This window comes from Lethenteron reissneri, chromosome 65 (genome assembly GCF_015708825.2).
Source record: "Lethenteron reissneri isolate LAM-NWPU_2019-01 chromosome 65, ASM1570882v1, whole genome shotgun sequence".
Lineage (NCBI taxonomy): Eukaryota > Metazoa > Chordata > Hyperoartia > Petromyzontiformes > Petromyzontidae > Lethenteron > Lethenteron reissneri.
The window spans coordinates 3979385-3999667 of NC_083843.1; the positions used below are offsets into that span (position 1 = coordinate 3979385).

Here is a 20283-nt window from a genome sequence, read left to right on the forward strand (position 1 = left end):
GGGGGGGAGGAGGGGGCGGAGGGGGAGAAGGGAGAGGTGGGGGGAGGGCGAGGAGGGGGGAAGGGGGAAGGAGACACCCTGTAAGCGATGGCAGAATAATGCAAGCACTGAGCACGCTTCACGACCATCTTGATGAACACCGTGCGATAGAACCCGGCTTGTGACAAAGCCTTTTGAAGGCGAGGGTCACGCTAGGGGCAGTGAGGTGGCCAGTTGGCGCCACGTGGAGCAGGTTCATGACACCCTCCTTGACGCACCTCGCCTTCGTCTCCGTGACGCTCCCAGCGGTCGCGACGCTGAGACGACGTCGTGGGCAGCAGGGGGCAGTGCAGCGACATCCGTGGCCGTCCCTGCGCTGTGATAGACTCCCAACGTCTGACTACACGTGCCGTCTTCACAACCCGCGCTTGCCATCGTGACGAAGTTTGGGTCAAAAAACTCCCATAACCCGCATGACATAGGGTGGCATCTGTCCGTGTACGTATCTACGTACGTACGTGTGTTGAATTTCTTTCGCACTGTACATCGCATCCGTGCTAATTTGGAGGTGCGGGAGTCCAGGGATAGGTTGACAAGAACAATAACAAAAACCATGATTTCAACTTGTAGCACACCGCACGGTAAGTCGCTCGCTCTCGTGCAGAGAGGACGACCTCAGAGGCGCCAGCAGGGAGGATCCACAGACATGGAGTGGGATAGGCAGCAGCCAGGCAGCGAGGAGCCGGCGCCACCAACGATTGCCCCGAGATCTGCGCTCCTCCTCTGCAAATGAAAGTGGCGTCGGACAATTTTTTTTATTAGGGGCTTAAACATTCTGGGAGGAGAACGGAGAACCCAGATAGAGGGAGGTGAGGGTGGGGAGGGGTTTGAGGGAGGGAGGAGAGGGAGGGTGGGGAGGGTTGGAGGGAGGGAGGGAGTAGATTCCCATTCCGTGGCACTGGTGGGCTGGTCTTGTATGAGAAAATAAAATGTGATCAGAGTGATCAGAGTAAAATAAAAATAATAACAACAAAATGTATTTTTAATTGATCATTATCAACACATTGCCTGGTGGTCTCCAGAGCCCGGGGGCACATTTCTGGTGGCATCTTTGCAAAGTCTCAGAAGTGTTCACATTTTCTGAAGCACCCTGTATATATAATTATTGAAGCAGCCTGTATATATAATTATTAAAGCACCCTTTATATATAATTATTGAAGCACCCTGTATATATAATTATTGAAGCAGCCTGTATATATAATTTTTGAAACACCCTGTATATATAATTATTGAAGGACCCTGTATATACTATTTGGTTCTTTCGGTAAAGTCACGTAGGTATAAAATAAATAAATCACGACGTTTCGGGCGCAACACAATCATCCGTCATCAGGTGGGAAAGCATAGTCTGCTGCTGAGGCAGACTGTTTTAAAAGGTTTTAAATGGGTGTAGCCTAAGGGTCATAAAGAAGTGACCGGGGCTAGTGATGTTAATGTGAGACATTAACATGTGACTGTAGAAAAGAAGGAAAGCGGCCTCCTCGACGAGGGCACAGAAGTGGCTATGTAAATGTGAGAGATTAGCATGATGTAAATGTGAGAAATTAGAGGGCACGGAAGTGGCTATGTTAATATGAGAGATAAGCATGATGTTAATGTAAGAAATTAGCATGTAACTGTAGAAAAAAATTAGAGCAGCCTCCTCGACGATGTAGTGTAACCCAACAAGTGTAATCCAAAGGGCCTGTGAGTATGAGAGTGCAATCCAAAAGACATGTGGGCCTGAGAGTGCAATCCAAAGGCACGAGAGTGCAATGCAACGGACATGTGAGCATGAGAGATCTAAGAGAGAGGCATAGAGAGAGATACAGAGAGTCGCAATAACAGCTGACATAGGCAAGTTTGATGGAAACATGACAGTCAGTTAAGATTTTACGTGGTTAAAATAGTCTTTCCAATGATTGCTCAGTTTGTACCCATCCTCTCGGTTGAAGTTCTGTCTGTGTTTATATATCTGGATGGCTTCAAAAACAAATCCCTGAAGGTAGCCGGTAGGTTTGCAGAGTACATCCGTCTTGGAAAAATCTATTTCATGTGAGCCCATAGCGTTTAAACAATGATCGGCATTGGCAGAAGTATTGTTCCTACTGTGTTTCTGATCTGCCTTGTGTTCACGGACGCGGTCCGAGACCAGTCGTTTCGTTTCCCCAATGTAACTGCTGCTGCAACCACAACTCAGTTTGTAGACACCAGGGTATTGCATGTAAGAAATCACATATTTTACAGATCGGATTACGGATTTTGTGGACTGTATTAAAACGAACCTGGATCTTGTGTTTGTGAAATTTTTTGGAAATCTTTTTGGTAACCCCTGGTATGTACGGTAAAGTCATGGTTTTGGTTGGATCCTCAGAAGGTTGTCTCTGTATGACTGGAGAGACAACTTTGCGGATTGTACGGTCCGAGTATCCGTTCATCCAGAGGGCTTGGTGTACGTGCTCCAACTCACTGGCTCGGTGGTGCTGGTCGGAGATGCAATGGGCCCCTATGGTGTAATGTTTTGAAGAGGGAATTCTTCTGGGCTGGATGGTGGTGGGAGTCAGGCTTTAGATAGGCATCCGTGTGGGTTGCTTTCCTGTAGACCGAATGTCCCAACGAGCCATCAGTCTCTTCTCGATCAAAATATCCAGGAATGGTAGCTTTCCATCCTTTTCCACTTCCATGGTGAATTTGATAGACGAGTGTATGGAATTGATGTGGTTGAGAACTTGATTCAGTGCTGGTAGGCAATGTGGCCAGATGACGAACGTGTCATCTACGCATCTCTTCCACAAGGAAGGACGTATGGTGGATGTCTGGATGGCATCTCTCTCAAATTTCTCCATGAAAACATTAGCTACCACTGGCGATAAGGGAGAACCCATTGGGGTACCCTCATTTTGTCTATAGAATGTACCATTGCAGGTTAAGTATGTGTTGGTAAGACAGTGCCTTACAAAAGTTGGTACATCTGGATTCAGTCCTTGTTGGACCAAGTCTTCAATGATTGCAATGGTGTCAAGTACAGGTACATTGGTGAACAGAGATACTACATCGAAACTGACAGGCAAATGATCTGGAGACAGTGATATGTCCTTGATTAGAGAAATCAATTGAGCTGAGTTAAGTACAGCTGAGGTGGACTAGCCAGTGAAAGGAAGCAGAGTCTCAGACAGAAATTGGGCCAGTTTGTAGGTGGGTCAGTTAATCATGGAGACGATAGGACGGAGCAGGGTACCTACTTTGTGCATTTTTGGAAGGCCATATAATCTTGGTGGTCTAGCAGTCGAATGTTTTAGGGAGCTCTGCTTGGTCTAATCGATTAGAGAAGTCGATTTAGTGATGCTATTGTTGATTTTAGTAGCTATGCAGTTGGTTGGATCTCTGTTGATTTTGGTAATGGTGCCATTAATTCAGAAGTTCCTGCATTTTGTTGTTGTAAGTGGTTTTATCCATGATGACAGTGGCATTGCCCTTGTCGGCTGAGAGGATGACAATGTCATCTCTGTTTTTAATTTAGAGAGTTAAAAAATTAACCCGTAAAAACAAAGTTTTTCACTATAAATCCTTTATATGCGAGTCCTCTCGTCCTCTGGCTTGAGATGGCTGCCACCTATGGGTCAGATGATTGCCTGCCACCATTAAGTAATTGGTAATTAAATATAAAAAAAAAATCCTAAAAAGTGTAACATTTTGGAGAAAAAAAATTCACGAAAATAAATTGTCACGCACAACGAGTCTGTGTGAAAAATGTCAGCTCGATTGGATCACGGGAAGTGGGTTAAAAAACGACCGAAAGATTTGCACGGTCGTAAGCGCGCAAGCAAGTGAACTTAATATAAAGGATTTAAAAACGCTCGTCCTTGCTGATATTGCTAATGGGTTTCTTAGCGTTTTTGAGGATAGCAGCGATTTCAGATCTAGCAACGTCTGTCGGGATGTGTCCCAAGCCTTTGAGGGCTACGTCGACCTGGGCTTTTATACCATCCACTGGGATATGTTTAGGGGTTACACAAAATTCAACCCTGTAGCTAGTACCGATTTTATGCTGTCGGAAATTGGGATGTTACTCTGATTGATGACAATCTTGTTAACATCTAACTTTTTAATGTGTGGCTCTGGCTTCTTTTTTGACAGGAGGTTGAATTTAGAAATCAAGTTAACTTTACATTTGGTTGACATTGAAGTAGCAGAAGAGACTGTGATGTTATCTACATGGTCCTAATCAGAAGCGGACATTTTATCTGTTAATTTTAAGTGTGATTGTTAGAGTGTCTTGTCTAAACTATCAAGTTCAAATCGGAGCAATCTTATTCTCTCTGAGATGACCGATAGGCTAGCTTTGAAGAAGATCCGTTCAGCGTTAGGAGAAGTGACAGCAGCAGATGTGAGTGTAAATGCGATCGGTATTACATTGTTATCGCGGCGTCTCTTGAGAAAGGTTAGCGACTCGATCAGGTGAGCCCTCTTGTCTCGCAGTGTGTTAAAAGCTCGAACATATTTGTGAAAACCCTCCAAATAGAGGCGGTTCAATCTTGATTTGAAGCTTTCGGGACTGCAGGAATCCATACTATTTGGTTCTTTCGGTAAAGTTACGTAGGTTTAAAATAAAATAAATCACGACATGTGGGATGCAGTGAGCACGAATTACGCTGTACACAACTACATTGTTGTTGTTTGTGTTCTGTACTTTCATCGTAGCATCAAATATCCAAGCGTTGCAATGGCATTGTCGTACGCATACATTTATACTTTTTAAAATTAATGTTATTATTGTTGTTGTATCGCTCCCACAATCCATGACACCACAAGTGTATAAACACATCCCAGTTCACCATTGCTACTCACTGCACCCCTAAACTACAGTCACACTCCTCTGGCAGCATGAACACATCCACATTTGCTTCACACACACACAGAGCGGTACGTATTTTTATCACCCCCCCCTCCTATGAAGGTTATGATGGAGAGCCATGCAGCCCCGAGCCACCGACAGCCACCAGCCAGTCACGGGCGTGGCACTACACGTGACGGTGACGTGGGTGGCGAGCGCCATGCGTCGTGGTGTCTGCCCTCTGCGCTGTTCGCGTTCACCTCTCTCAGGACGCACCACTCAAATCCACAATCCTCAATGAGTCACCCCACCCCACTCCCAGCCCAGGATGTAGGGGCTGAGTGAAGGGTTGGTGAAACGAGTGCAACGGTGCCAATGAGTCGGCGCTGTAAAACGACAGCAGCCCCGCATCCCAGTCAAGATGAACCCCGACTCTCCGCGGAGGCTCCGGCACCGACAGTGAGGTCTTTACCCCACTATGCACCACTGAAAAGCCGTCGCCACGTTTCCGTAGACACCAGGATACGTCACTCCTTCCTAGGCGGCACTCATCACCACTCCCTCTCCTTGGGATCGTCCCGTACGCCACTCCCACCCTATACCACCTCGCACTCCCCACGTCCACCTCCCAGTAATGCTGACCCGATGAGAAGCTCTCAGAACAGAGGGCTTGTGGCCTCCACTCAAAGCGGTGTGGGTGATGGGGGCGATCCTGGCGGACACCGCTCCGCGTCACCGTCCTGAGATCCGAGGAAATCTGGAGGAGGTCGTGGGCTGAGTTTGTGTCCAGAGTCGGTGAGCGTCCATCTGTGGTGAGAACAGCGACGACACCCGCACAGCAGTCACGCCTACGTGTGCGCAGTAGCGGCACTAGCAGTGCACGTGGCGTGTACACACACACACGCTGGTGTTGTGTTGTCTGTTGTGTTGTTGTGGTCATACCGCAGTACGTGATACGTTGATATGTAACACTGTGATTATGACGCGTATGACAAATGCATACAGGACTAGTATTCGTTAGTATTAGTGTACACATACTAATATTCGTCAGTATTAGTGTATACATACTAATATTCGTTATCATTTGTGTACACATTCTAATATTCGTTAGTGTTTGTATACACATACAGGAAGTCCCCGACTTACGATGGTCCGACTTACGATATTTCGATCTTACGATGGCGATAGCAATATGACAAAATTGTAAAATATTTTACAACACAAGCTTCCGTCTTCAGGTGGAACCGTCACAGCACGCTTGCTTTATTTTATTTTACTTTTATTAATTTTTTTTTAAAATTTTTAGCTACGCGACTTTACCGAAAAAACCCAAGAATATGAATACAAAATGGAGTTCTTTGGATTCAGCTCAACTCGCCGTGTTTTGAGGAGGAGGAATGCTGCCTATGACCCCAAGAACACCATCCCCACCGTCAAACATGAAGTTGAAAACATTATGCTTTGGGGGTGTTTTTCTGCTAAGGGGACAGGACAACTTCACCGCATCAAAGGGATGATGGACGGGGCCATGTACCATCAAATCTTGGGTGAGAACCTCCATCCCTGAGCCAAGGCATTGAAAATGGGTCGTGGATGGGTATTCCAGCATGACAATGACCCAAAACACACGGCCAAGGCAACAAAGGAGTTGCTCAAGAATAAGCACATTAAGGTCCTGGAGTGGCCTAGCCAGTCTCCAGACCTTAATCCCATAGAAAATCTGAGGAGGGAGCTGAAGGTTCGAGTTGCCAAACGTCAGCCTCGAAACCTTAATGACTTGGAGAAGATCTGCAAAGAGGAGTGGGACAAAATCCCTCCTGAGATGTGTGCAAACCTCGTGGCCAACTACAAGAAACGTCTGACCTCTGTGATTGCCAACAAGGGTTTTGCCACCAAGTACTAAGTCATGTTTTGCAGAGGGGTCAAATACTTATTTCCCTCATTTAAATGCAAATCAATTTATAACATTTTTAACATGCGTTTTTCTGGATTTGTTTGTTGTTATTCGGTCTCTCGCTGTTCAAATTAACCTACCATTAAAATGATAGACTGATCAGTTTTTGTCAGTGGGCAAACGTGCAAAATCAGCAGGGGATCAAATACTTTTTTCCCTCATTGTACGTCTCGTGAGGACTCTTTCATCCAAATTACAGCCGAAAAGGAGCGAATTGATGAACATGCTGCTTTATCATCGCCATCCTCCTTTTACGACAACTCAGTTAATGTGGCCATCAACAACCTAACATCGTTCAAGTATGCAGACGGACAGAATATTGGTGACTACAGTACAATATGATACGTTATGATACGTTCAATGCATGTATGATACGTAGCTTTAACGATTTCATTTTAGGGTTACCACGATACGATACGTTCAATGCATGTTAAACGTTTTTATAGCAGATAGGATTGTTTTCTGAAAAAACTGTGCAATACGGTATTGTAATTCATAAATACATACAGTATATAATGTGTACAGTACAGTACTGTAAATTGCTATGTTTTGCTAAATTATCACCGTTCTTTAAGACTCCTGGGTAGGCTAGGCCATTTTCGACTTACGATGGGGTCGTCGTAACGCATCTCCATCGTAATTCGGGGACTACCTGTACTAGTATTCGCTAGTATCTGTGTACACATACTATTCTTCGTTAGTATTCGTGTGTACACATGCTAAAATTCATTCGTATTTGTGTACACATACTAGTATTCGTTAGTATTAGTGTACACATATACTAATATTCATTAGTATTTGTGTACACATACTAGTGTAAAAAGAGAGTACACCGATGGTCGCCGATCGGCTGGATAGGCTCCGCTGCATCAGCCATAAGCAAATCAAATTAAGTGGGTTCATCTGGGCCAAAGTTCAAGGGCGGAGCTCAAGGGTGCTTGGGGGGAAACATCGGGAAGGTTCTGGAAGGGGCGTGGCTAGAGGCTGGGCTTGGCTCCACGTGAGAGGGATATAAGGGGAAGCAGGAAAAGGCTCGAGGTCAGTGTAGGAAATCTCGAAGCGGGACCACGTCTCGCACCTTCGGAATGCCTGTGGCCACGTGACGGTCCGAGGGTAGCCTCTGTGCACGCTGCCAACCAGCGGTGTGCAGGAGCAGGGAGTGTGAGCGGGCCGTGCACAGAGAAGAGTCAACACATGCCGCGCAGAGACGAGCCGTGCACGGAGAAGAGTCAACACACGCCTCGCAGAGAAGAACGGGACAGTTATTTTTCGAGAAGGAGCATGGAGCTGTACAGCCGACACAGAAATAAAGAAAGAAAGACGCAAGTCATAATTCGTCGTCGAAGATGTTAATTGCAACTGGAGTCAGAAGTGATTCTTGGAGCCGGACAACGCGATGTACCGCAAAGATGTCCAAGTATCTCAAGAAAAAGAACCCGCCTGCACCGTCTTCCGACGACGATGACGACTCGCTCACTCAAAACCTACCTACCCCGGGTGCCGTGGACCCGATTACTGTAACCACGGCTGGCGCGACCATGGCACCGAGGAAGGATGTCGGACCAGAGCTGTCTTCCTCTCCAGGGGCGGACAATGGCTGGCGGGGTGTTACTGAGCAGATCGACTCTCTCTGTGATGCTGGTCGCGTTGTCTGGGTCGCCGGGAAGGCCACAGGAAGTGCTGCCGAGTGGAGACGTGCAGGGTTCCTTCCGGGGGCCCTGGAGGGTCCCGTCGTGCAATTTACGGCCGCCATTACGCCCGCAGAGGAGCCGTCCTCCATTACCACCGGGAAGGGCGCCACGTGGCGGGAGGCCACCATCTTGGGCGCAGCTGCGAAGGCGCAGTCTGAGCCGACAATTTCGCCGGAGCCACGCGGCTCGCTGCTGGGCATGATGGAGTCCTCCAGTGACAGCAGTGCGGGGCGCAGTCATCGTCTTCCCCATATCAAGGAATTCGTCACGGCCGGCGACTGGAGTGCTTTTACATGGAAGTTCGAGTCCGCGTTTCGTTCAGTACGGTGGACAGAAGAGGCTTTGGGTGCCCTGCCTACCCTTCTCGACGACGTGTCGTTAGCGGTGTTCCGCTCTATTCCCGCTGACAAGAAGAAGACGTTGTAAGGCACATTTTCCGAGATGGCAGAAGTTTATGAGCCTTCTTCAGACACTCAGCGGAAGTTTATGAATTGTTGACGAGGGAGTAATGAATCTCCCCTTGCCTACCGGGTGGCTCTTTTGACGCTCGCGATGGCCGCTTACCCCGACACCAGACCCGATGTGCTCGACCCTCTCATCTTGAGCAAGATGCTTAAACTGGCAAAAGAGATGGGCATTACATTGCCGGTGTGCGGTCATGAGCCGCTGACATCCTGATGGGCCGCTAGGTGCCTCGACGCCAAGGACAACTTGCAGCGTTGGGTGCTGATGGCCGCCTGGACGGGAGATGGTGAACCCAAGGGATGGGCGCCATCTAAAGTCATCCACATTCCGGACGACGGGACGATCGGAGACCTGGCGGCCGTCGCTCCTCACTAAGAGCTGCGGCGGAGGCCAGACCGGCGTCATGAGGGGTCCTACAAGTCGCGCATGGCTGATGATGGAGCCGCTCGACGGGCCGCGGTGACATGTGTCAAGTGTGGCCACTTGGACCATTTTGCACAGGACTGCTGGAGTCGCCCTGGTCCTCCACCGCCTCCCGGGGCTCCAGCTCTGGTGCCGCCTCCTCCATTGACGGACCACAACCCCGGCCAGGCAAGTTGGCACGCACCAGACACCCGGCATCAATTGTCATCTCACGCATCTTTCGACGCGCATAGTAATCCATCGCTTCGCGATTCAAACGATCTCGTTGGGGGTTCGCCGCTGTCGATAATACAATGGAGGAAATTGACACGACACGTTGTGGCCGTGGCGACGGGATCTTCCACAGTGCCAGGTTCTATACAGGGGGTAGATGTTCGCATGTTGGTGGACACTGAGGTGTCTGCCACTATTATGTCCGACGTGATTTGCCAATTCCATTCTATTCCTGCCTCATGGGTACGGCCGACCTTTGATGCGTGTATTGCTGCCAACAGGGGTAGTATGGGCATCGTCGGCTAGGTGGATGCCCATATTGCCATTAGGGAATGTTGCTGCATTGGGGACGGTTTTGATTTCCAGGTCCTTGGCGGTGCCCTGTTTATTAGGCACCGACTTTCTTCCTAAGATGCCTGTTAAGATCCTTGTTGATCAGGGATGTCTAGAGTTGCCAGCAGGCCGTAAGATGTTTTTTTTGCCGTCCCCGCTCGGTCATCCTCCGCCATGCGCGACAGTGCAGGCACTTGCAGATGTTACTGTGGAAATTCCTCTGGGCTCCCAAATGCTCGTTCCATTACGATGCCGTAAACGATTCGGTGAAGCAAATGCGGCGGCGGGCATACTGTTGTCCCCGTCGAACACCGCTACCAAGAGTGTTGCTCTTGTAGGGGCCCAAACGATTATCTGTGCCGGTCAGGCCCCGTTTTTGCAGGTTCTAAATGGGGGTCCAGAAGGTGTTTTGGTCCCGGCCAGTATGGTCTTGGCTCATGCCACGACTGCCTTTACAGACTACGATGACCTGGAAAATTGGTCGGGGCGACTCATTCCAAATCGTTGTCGGACGATCGTTGGATTGCGGATTTGTGCCAGGAGAATTCGGCGTTGGCCGGTCGTCAACGCGGCGCACTACGGGCGCTGCTATCCGACTATGCTGACGTGTTTAGCAAAGATGACTTTGATTTGGGTCGCACATTGCTCTTGTTCCACCACATTGATACCGGGGAGGCGAGTCCTATATGACTTAATTCCCACCGGTTGAGCCCCACGGAGAGGGGCCGTGTGCGGTGTGCGGTGGATGAGATGCTGGCCGCTGACATAATCTCTCCATCTAATAGCCCCTGTGGAACACCTGTGGTTCTTGTTAAGAAAAAGGATGGTAACCTCAGGTTTTGTGTTGATTTTTATAAGCTTAATAAGGTTTCCGTTGCGGATGGATACCCTCTGCCACGGATGGATGATTCCCTCGATGCTTTGTCTGGGGTGCAATACTTTTCCAGTCTCGATCTGTCCTTCGGTTTCTGGCAGCTGCCACTGGACGAGTCTTCAAAGCCAAAAACTGCATTCCGTACGCCTCAAGGACTTTTTCAATTTAACTGTCTTACCAAGGGTATGAATTCTGCTCCCGCCACATTCCAACGCTTGATGGAGCTGGTTTTATCTGGGTTGCAATGGGTCACTTGTCTCATATACTTGGATGACATTATTGTGTTCAGTCGTACGTTTGAGGATCACCTTCGGCGATTGAAGGCTGTTTTCAACAGGATGCGTTCCGCTAATCTCAAATTTAAGCCTAACAAATGTCATCTTTTGCAACGATCCGTGTGGTACTTAGGGAACATTGTTAGCTCCGACGGTATCGCCACGAACCCGGACAAAACTTCTTGTGTTCGTGACTGGCTGACCCCAACTTCCATGGGGGACGTCCGTAGTTTTGTCAGGTTCGCTTCCTACTCCCGTCGGTTCGTTCCACATTTTTCTACCATCGCCAAGCCTCTGTCCATCCTTATGGAAAAGAATAAGAGATTTCAATTAAGAACGGAGGAGGATGAGGCATTCAGGGCCCTTCGTGATTGCTTGGCGACCACGCCGACGCTTGATTACCTTGATTTTTCCTTGCCGATTATCCTGGACACTGATGCCAGCGATACAGGCATTGGCGTCATCTTGTCTCAGTCCAAGAATGGCGTGGAGAGGGTTGTTGCATATGGTAGCCATGTCCTTTCTCCGGCTGAGAGCCACTACTGTGTGATGAGGAAGGTACTATTGGTGATCGTTCACTTCGTACCCCAATATCTACCTTACCTGTACGGCAGAAAATTTGTTGTGAGCACTGATCATGCTGCCCTCCAGTATTCTAACAGCAATCTGGCCAGCTGTCTCGATGGCTTGAGACGTTACAGGAATTATCCATTGAGGTCAATTCCCATAAGGGTTCTCGGCATAGTAATGTGGATGCACTCTCCAGATTGGCTCAAGGACTCCCCTGCGCGTGTGCATCAGGCACTCATCGTTGCACACGTCCCCCTCAGCCCCTTTTGCCTGTCATTTCCACGGTGGCTGATTCCGCGGAGCATGCCAGACCGGGGCCGGCTGATGGTGTGTTGCACTGCGCTCGGTATAGGTGCGCGAGCAATTACTGGGTGACTCGTTAGTTTCGTTGCGGGTCGCATATGTCCTCGGCGGGGGACGGCTCGCCGCAGGCGGCTTTCCAAGATGGTCTGCTGATGTGGAGAGACAATTTGTTGGAACGTTGGCGTGTGGTGGTTCCCGTCGCGCTCTGACGCGAATTGATTTGGGTGTTGCATGCTGAGAAATTGTTACACTTGGGTATGCAGAAAATCCTTATTAACGCTACAGAAATATTATTTTTGGCCTGGCAAGACAGCCAATGTCGCTAATGCTATCCGTGCCTACCTCGAATGCGCTCAATGGAAACCACCTCGCCAGAAATATGTTCCACCCTTGAAATCTATTCAGGTTACACGGAATAACGAGCTAGTGGCCCTTGATATCCTCAGGCCTTTTCCTCTCACGGCCCGAGGCAATAAATTCGTGTTGGTGGGGGTGGAATATTTTTCAAGATTGCCAATGGCTTGAGCCTTGCCCCATCAATCGGCGTCTTCCATTACGGGAGCATTTTTGAACGGTTATGTGATGGACAAAGGCGCACCGGAAGAATTGCTTACGGATCACGGTTGGAATTTTTCGTCGAAATTGCTACATGATGTGTGTGATGCGTTGGGCACTAAGAAGATATGGACTTCGCCTTACCATCCGCAAATGGACGGGATGGTCGAGCGATTGAACCATACCTTTTCCGCCATGCTCTGCCACACTGTGAGTGAGGCCGATTGGGACCTACACGTTCCTAGCGTGCTCTCTGCCTACTGTATGGCCCCACATGCATCCACCGGGTACTCGCCGTTTTTCCTCATGTATGGACGGGAGAATGTACCACTGATTGGCGTGCTACTGGGAATGCCCATGAAAGGGCCCAAACAGACCCGTCCTGAACATATCCGCGACTCTGTACGCCGTGTGGCAAAAGCATGGGAGGCAGTACGGGTCAGCGCGGCCAAGACCAAAGCTCGTAACGAGCGGTGTGCTCGTGGACGCATCGTGACATGCCGTGGTCTGTGGGCGACTGAGACTGGCTTCATTGCCCCAAAGGTGCCGGTGGGCACCTCCCCTAAATTGCACAGGCCGTGGCGGGGGCCTGTGGAGTTGATAGAAATTCGACATCCTCAATGTGTGGGTATCCGGGCCGGTCTGCGCCGTTGGTACGTCCATACGTCCCGGTTGAAACCCTTCTTTCCCCCGCGTGTCGATCCGTCTGATGCATCCGACGTGCCACCCCATATGCTGGTTGATCCCCCGAAGGAGCCTGTTTTGCCTCCCACAGACGCGAGGGCCCTGAGGACTCCTTCTGTTGCTGATGAGCCTGCTCCGGCCGGCCCTTCACCCATTACAGCAGTCGCCGAGCCCTCCGCACTTGAGCCTCCCACTGTGTCGCAGCCAGCGGGACCTCGTGCTAATGCCGGAAATGGTCCGGCGTCTCGTACCCGTTCTAAATCAATTCTATTTCGTTGATGTTTCTTTCTTACTTGCTATTGCGCGTGTTGTGTCGTTATGCATCCACTTCTTATTTTTCTGTTAATGATTCACGGTGTCTCTCTGTAATTACCTGAGTTACCTCGTTCCTAGCCGGGATGGCTAGGCTGTAACACCAGGGGGGGGGGGGGGGGGGTGATGTAATAAGAGAGTACACCGACGGTCGCTGATCAGCTGGATAGGATCCGCTGCATCAGCCATAAGCCAATCAAATTAAGTGGGTTCATTTGAGCCAAAGTTTAAGGGCAGAGCTGAAGGGTTCTGGAAAGGGCGTGGCTAGAGGCGGGGCTTGGCTCTGCGTGAGAGGAATATAAGGGGAAGCAGGAAGAGGCTCGATGTCAGTGTGGGAAATCTGGAAGCGGGACCACGTCTCGCGCCTTCGGAACGCCAGCGGCCACGTGGCAGTCCGAGGGTAGCCTCCGTGCGTGCCGCCAACCAGCGGTGCGCAGGAGCGGGGAGTGTGAGCGGGCCGTGCGCGGAGAAGAGTCAACACACACAGTATTTGTGTACACATTAGTGAATAATAATAAGTGAATAAATAAGTAATAATAATAATAGTACTACACTAATATGATCATGGGTGTGTGTAGTGGTAGCAGCGTCTCTCGACAAACATGACACCTGTACCATAGCCACCACAGCCTCACACACTCACATCCACGCACAGACATTGTGTGTCACTCCACTGCTGGATGAGCGCCTCCCTACGCCGTCTGCATCCTGGGAGGGGTTATTTGACCATATTTCACCTCTCTCGTCAATGGACCTTGGCGATGGTGGGGATCGTGAACTTAGAAGATTAGGGGGGCTGTACAAACAATGGTTTACGCTGTGCTGCCCTCTGCTGGTGTGATGTGTAAACATTTTACACGAGGGAGACAGGCAGCCGGGCGTGGTGCTGGCTACCCACCTGCTCGTGTGCCGTTCCGGCTTTCATAGGTGCTGGTGCTCGCAAACACAGAAGTAGGGCTTAGTGGAATATTGAAACTGTTAAACTAATTTCATTTCACCAGGTAGAGCCCACTGATCCATGTCGCTCTCTTTCAGGGTTTGCATCTCTCTCCCCGTGGTGGCGTGGATTTTTCCCTGGCTCCTCGCGTTTTTCCTTCCACATTTAGAACTAATTTGCATTCATTGGATTTGGCTGCTGCTATAAATATCCACGTGATGAGCCACTTCTTAAAGCTGTCATTTGTGATAGTCAGGTCCGAAAAGGAGCGACATGGTTCATTGGGTTCCTTACCTGGTAAAATAAAATGAAAAGATCATGAAGGTGGGGAGCACAGAAGTGCAGTGCAACACAGCAGGACACGCGCGTGCAAGACTGAGGAACTCACAAGCGAAAGGCAGGAATCTGTTCACGACCCTTTCAAGGGAGCGGATCGTGGTAGCGTCCAGTGAAGTGGGAGGTGGGGGTGCAGATTCCTTTGGGATCTCTCTCCTGGGACAACCACCAACAGCATCACACACGCCTCGAATAACCACAGCATTGGAACGAACACTCAGCATCCATAGCACACACAGCCCGCGCCTCACAAACAGCCAGTGTCTCATACACAGCCAGTGTCTCACACACAGCCCGTGTCTCACAGCCAGTGTCTCACAGGCAGCCCGTGTCTCACAATAACAACGACAACCGCCATTCGCCAGTAAGTGGTGGTGACGTCACCACGGCGCTTGTGCCAGGCTTTGTGCACGTTGAGGCCAAGTGAAGTGTCGATGGCCCGCGGGCAGGAGGTCGCAGGGCAAACCCATGTGCCACGAGTCGACAGACCGAGATGACTGGCTGATGCACAACCTGTGCCCCCTACTGTGCCAACTTGCTGTGCTTTAGCCACCCAGCGCTCCGCTCGTTGTTGTGAGCGTCGCTCCTCCGCCCTCCGTTGTTGTTGGAGGGCGACTGACTCCAACTGCTCAGTAGCGTCCTTCACGAGCCTCCTCCACAGTGGCCGATATTGACATCGCTGGAACCAGTCATCGGCAAGTCCATTCAGCTCCACGTCCTCTTGTACCACATCACTCCATCTCTTCTCTAGCCCGTGCCCCGCCCGTTTAGCCACCTCAATCCGGCCGAACAAAAGCTGTTAAGGAATGTGGTGGCTTGGCATGCGGGCTACATGACCCAGCCAGCGCAGCCTTGCAAGCCCAGGAGCTCACCAATGGGACTTTGTCCACATCTTTCAAGGATTTGTGAGCTCCTCACACAATCCAGCCTGGTTAAACCCAGGATGGATCGTAGGCAGGCCAGCCGATATGTTTCTAACCGGCGAAGATGCTCCATTAGGGGGGTCCACGTTTCGCAAGCGTAGAGAAGGGAGGGAGAGACCGTGGACGAGAAGACCTGAAGCTTCGTGCGGAGCGACAGACCAGGCAGCTTCAACACAGCGTTACGCAACCGATGAAAAGATATTGCCACCCGACTGATTCAGAGTGAGACCTCTGCTGTTAAACCGGAGCCGGCCATGACAACACTGCCAACGAATGGGAAACTCTCCACTATCTCCACAACTGCCCTATCACCAATTGGGAGTTGTTGGGGTGGAGTGTCCAATGGTACAAACTACCCTGGCAGGTGCTTAGTTTTGGTCGGGCTGATGGTAAGGCCTTACCATGAGCTTGCCACCTATTTAGCAGACGGACAGAAAATATGGGAAGCTCCAGGTTCAGCAGCAGCGCCTCCAACTCCTCCTCTGAGTGAGCAGCAATTACCAGATCATTGGCATACATAACGTGGTTGAGCAATAGGGAGCCATCCCCTGACCATACCTGGGCATCGATCAGCCTCCCATTGTATCTTTACCAAGTGGAAATTCCTCAGGTACAGCTATTGAAGGAATCACAAACTACTTGGTCAAAATAGATGTTAAATAATGTGGGAGCCAGAGGACATCCCTGTCGCACCCCAAGGTGTACTCCCGGCCACGTAGCTTTACCTGGGCCCGCTCACCATCATGAAGGTCCTTAATGATCATGAGCAGAGGGTCAGGGACTCCGAAAGCACGAAGAACAACCCAGAGCCCAGGCCTACTGACGGTATCATAGGCCTTAACCAGGTCAATAAAGCAGAGATGTAGGTCTTGTTGGAATTCCCTACACCTCTGCTTTAGCAGACGGACAGAAAATATGGCATCTGTGCCAGACCGCCTCGACCTGAAACCGTATTGGGGCTCCGCAAGCCTCTCCTAAGCGTGCCTAGCAAGGCGTTGTTGAATAATCCTTGCCAGGACCCCACCTGGCACACTGAGGAGCAAGATGCCCCTGTAGTTGTTACAGTCTGGGAGGTCCCCCTTCTTAATGAGGGGGACCACAAGGGCATCCTTCCAATCCTGCGGAACCTGTCCAGCGGTCCAAACTGTTGTTATGATGTCATGTCGGGCAGTCTGTGCACAAACTCCACGCTCCCTCAGCATTTCGCTTTGGAGATCATCTCTGCCCGGTGCCTTTCCTGGTTTCAGACTCTGTATCGCCTTCTTCAACAGATGGCTCCTCAGCCAGCCACTCACAGGGGGCGACTTCCTCCTCCAATATTTGAGGCGCCGCAGCCTCAGCAGGGTCATCCCCACCTTGTCCCACGTTGTTTTCCTAGCTAAGGGATTTCCCCTCCCCCAGGACCTCACAAATGCTCAGCAAATCTGCAAACCTGTTCCTGGGGGTCGGAGATTGGATCACCGTTCTTTCCCCTAATGATGGTAATAGGTGTGGCGCTGCAGGTTACTTTTTTAATGGAGTTAAAGAGTGATTTTTGTCATCGCGTGCCACTGAGGCAGACTCCATCTCCTCAGCAACCCGCGACCACCACCCATCCTTGTAGCGCCTCACAGCTCTCCGAATCTCCGAGGTAAGGCTGCGATAAGCCCCCTCATTCTCCGCCTGGGATACTGTAGCCAATGAGAGTGGGCCTGTAGCTTGTTACTCAGCCAGGTTGAACACCTCCTCTGTCAGTCAGGGTCTCTGGGAAGGTCTAGATCGTGGACCAAAAGCAGCCATTGCAGCTTCATGAGCCCATTTTTCCCTCGACATCAGGAGGATTGGGGGACGATGCCAACCCCAGCTGCAAGTGATGATGAAATTCTCGCTTGCAACTTTCATCAGCTAGCTGAGACAATGCCACTAAGGGTTTGAATGCGGTCCTGGATGTACACCCACCACCGGAGTGGAAGAATGGCAGGTGCTTCTTACAGATGACAAGTCAATGGTCAGTGGGCAGATCAGCTCCACGGTAGGTCCTGGTGTCAAGTACATGGACCCGCATCCGCTGTTCCATTACTATGTAGTCCAGCAGATGTTCTTGCTTGGACCCGGCATGCATCCATGATGTGGTGTGGATGCGCCGGTTTCTGGAACAGAGTGTTGGTAATAACAAGCCCATGGGCTGAACAAAATCCTGCAGCCTCCTGTCGTTGTTATTGAGCTCATCTGGCCCATGCCTTCTAATTACTCCAGACCAGATGCCAGCATTTTGGCCAACTCGGGCATTGAAGTGACCCAACAAGATGACTCTATTCCGAGGGGCCACTTTAGCTCGCACCTGTGACAGGAGGTCATAGAAGGCATCTGACTAATCGGCCTTGCTTGCATCCCTCCACGGATGTTCGTCTTCTGTGGGGGCATAAGAAAACCATGACCACCACTCCTCGCCTTCGGTTGATGGGAAGGCGAGCCCAAAGTAGACTGGGTCTTACAGCTTCCCACACATCACCGCCACGCTCCCACGCCCCCTTCATTATTTTATTCAGAAGAGGAGCCACACCCTGTTGTTTGGCAGTCTCCTGCCCCGAGTAGAGGACTGTCCACCCTCATGGTGGTAGGAGCCAGAGCAGGTCCACCGGACCTCCTGAATACCACAGAGATCCAGGCGGTACCAATCTAGCTCCCAACAGAGGAGTGGCAGCCTCTCCTCCGCAGGGAGCGTTCGAACATTTCACATGGTTACACGTAGTGGTTTTTTGTTGTTTCTGGAGGAGCCCTGAGGGTAAAGATTCAGTCTCATGGCTTCGCCAAATTTGGTTTGGCCAGGAGATCTCATAGATGCCTGTCCCCCCGGGGTCTCCGGCACAAGATTTTTTAAAACCTATTTTCGACGTGGTTTAGTGGTAAATAATTTAAGGTGGAGGAGTAACAAGCCCTTCACACCCATCCAGAGCCCCCATTTAGCCGCAGTGTTGGTTACAAACGCCATGAAGGGAAAGGCCAATCGGAATTGACCCTCCCCCACTTCACTGCCCACCACAGCGTTGCCCGTCCGGCACCACAAGGAGGTAGGGGGTTGTTTTGCAAGACTCTCTCACACACAGCCAGTGTCTCACAAACAGCCAGTGTCTCACACACAGCCAGTGTCTCAGACACAGCCAGTGTCTCAAACACAGCCCGTGTCTCAGACACAGCCAGTGTCTCACACACAGCCAGTGTCTCAGACACAGCCAGTGTCTAAGACACAGCCAGTGTCTCAGACACAGCCAGTGTCTCAGACACAGCCAGTGTCACAGACACAGCTGGTGTCTCACACACAGACAGTGTCTCTCACACAGCCAGTGTCTCACATACAGCCATTGTCTCAGACACAGCCAGTGTCTCACACACAGTCAGTGTCTCTCATACAGCCAGTGTCTCACACAAAGCAATTGTCTCACACACAGCCCGTATCTCACACAGCCAATGTCACACACACAGCCCGTGTCTCACACACAGCCAGTCTCTCACACAGCCAGTGTCTTATACAGCCCGTGTCTCACAATGCCGGTGTCTCACGCGCAGCTCTTGTCTCACACAGCCCGTGTCTCACACACAGCCCGTGTCTCACGTACAGCCAGTGTCTCACACACAGCCAGTGTATCACACTTAGCCAGTGTCTCACACACAGCCCGTGTCTCACACTTAGCCAGTGTCTCACACACAGCCCGTGTCTCACACACAGCCTGTCTCACACACAGCCCGTGTCTCACACACAGCCCGTGTCTCACATACATCCAGTGTCTCACGTACAGCCAGTGTCTCACACACAGCCAGTGTCTCACACAGCCCGTGTCTCACACACAGCCCGTGTCTCACGTACAGCCAGTGTCTCACACACAGCCAGTGTATCACACTTAGCCAGTGTCTCACACACAGCCCGTGTCTCACACTTAGCCAGTGTCTCACAAACAGCCCGTGTCTCACACACAGCCTGTCTCACACACAGCCCGTGTCTCACACACAGCCCGTGTTTCTCACACAGCCCGTGTCTCACACACAAACCATGTCACACACAGCCAGTGTCTGACGCTCAGCCCTTGTCTCACACACAGCCCGTGTCTCACACAGCCCGTTTCTCACACACAGCCAGCGTCTCACACACAGTCAGTGTCTCAAACGCATCCCGTGTCTCACACACAGTCAGTGTCTCACACAGCCCTTGTCTCACACACAGCCCGTGTCTCACACACAGCCGTGTCTCACACTTAGCCAGTGTCTCACACACAGCCCGTGTCTCACACACAGCCCGTGTCTCACACACAGTCAGTGGCTCACACACAGCCCGTGTCTCACACACAGCCCGTGTCTCACACACAGCCAGTGTCTCACACACAGCCAGCGTCTCACACACAGCCAGTGTCTCACACACAGCCAGTGTCTCACACACAGCCCGTGTCTCACACACAGTCAGTGTCTCAAACGCATCCCGTGTCTCACACTTAGCCAGTGTCTCACACACAGTCAGTGTCTCACACACAGCCCGTGTCTCACACACAGCCAGTGTCTCACACACAGTCAGTGTCTCTCACACAGCCCGTGTCTCACATACATCCTGTGT

At 50.7% G+C, this 20283-nt stretch overlaps 1 protein-coding gene across 3 annotated transcripts in view; it reads right to left on the reverse strand.

Moving 5' to 3' along the window:
* Positions 1 to 643: 643 nt before the first annotated feature.
* The window catches only part of LOC133359519 (E3 ubiquitin/ISG15 ligase TRIM25-like), an 87573-nt gene continuing 67933 nt past the window's right edge, over positions 644 to 20283 (reverse strand). Inside the window, exons 5-6 of one of the 3 annotated variants that reach the window (XM_061577939.1) lie at positions 5496 to 5660; positions 644 to 762 (exon numbers count right to left, since the gene is read on the reverse strand). In XM_061577939.1, the coding sequence (XP_061433923.1) occupies positions 5537 to 5660 (124 nt within the window). In that variant the 3' untranslated portion in view covers positions 644 to 762; positions 5496 to 5536. Of the gene's footprint in view, positions 763 to 1056; positions 5661 to 14830; positions 14935 to 20283 lie in introns of those variants that run through there. The other 2 variants (XM_061577937.1, XM_061577938.1) reach the window with 2 other exon arrangements.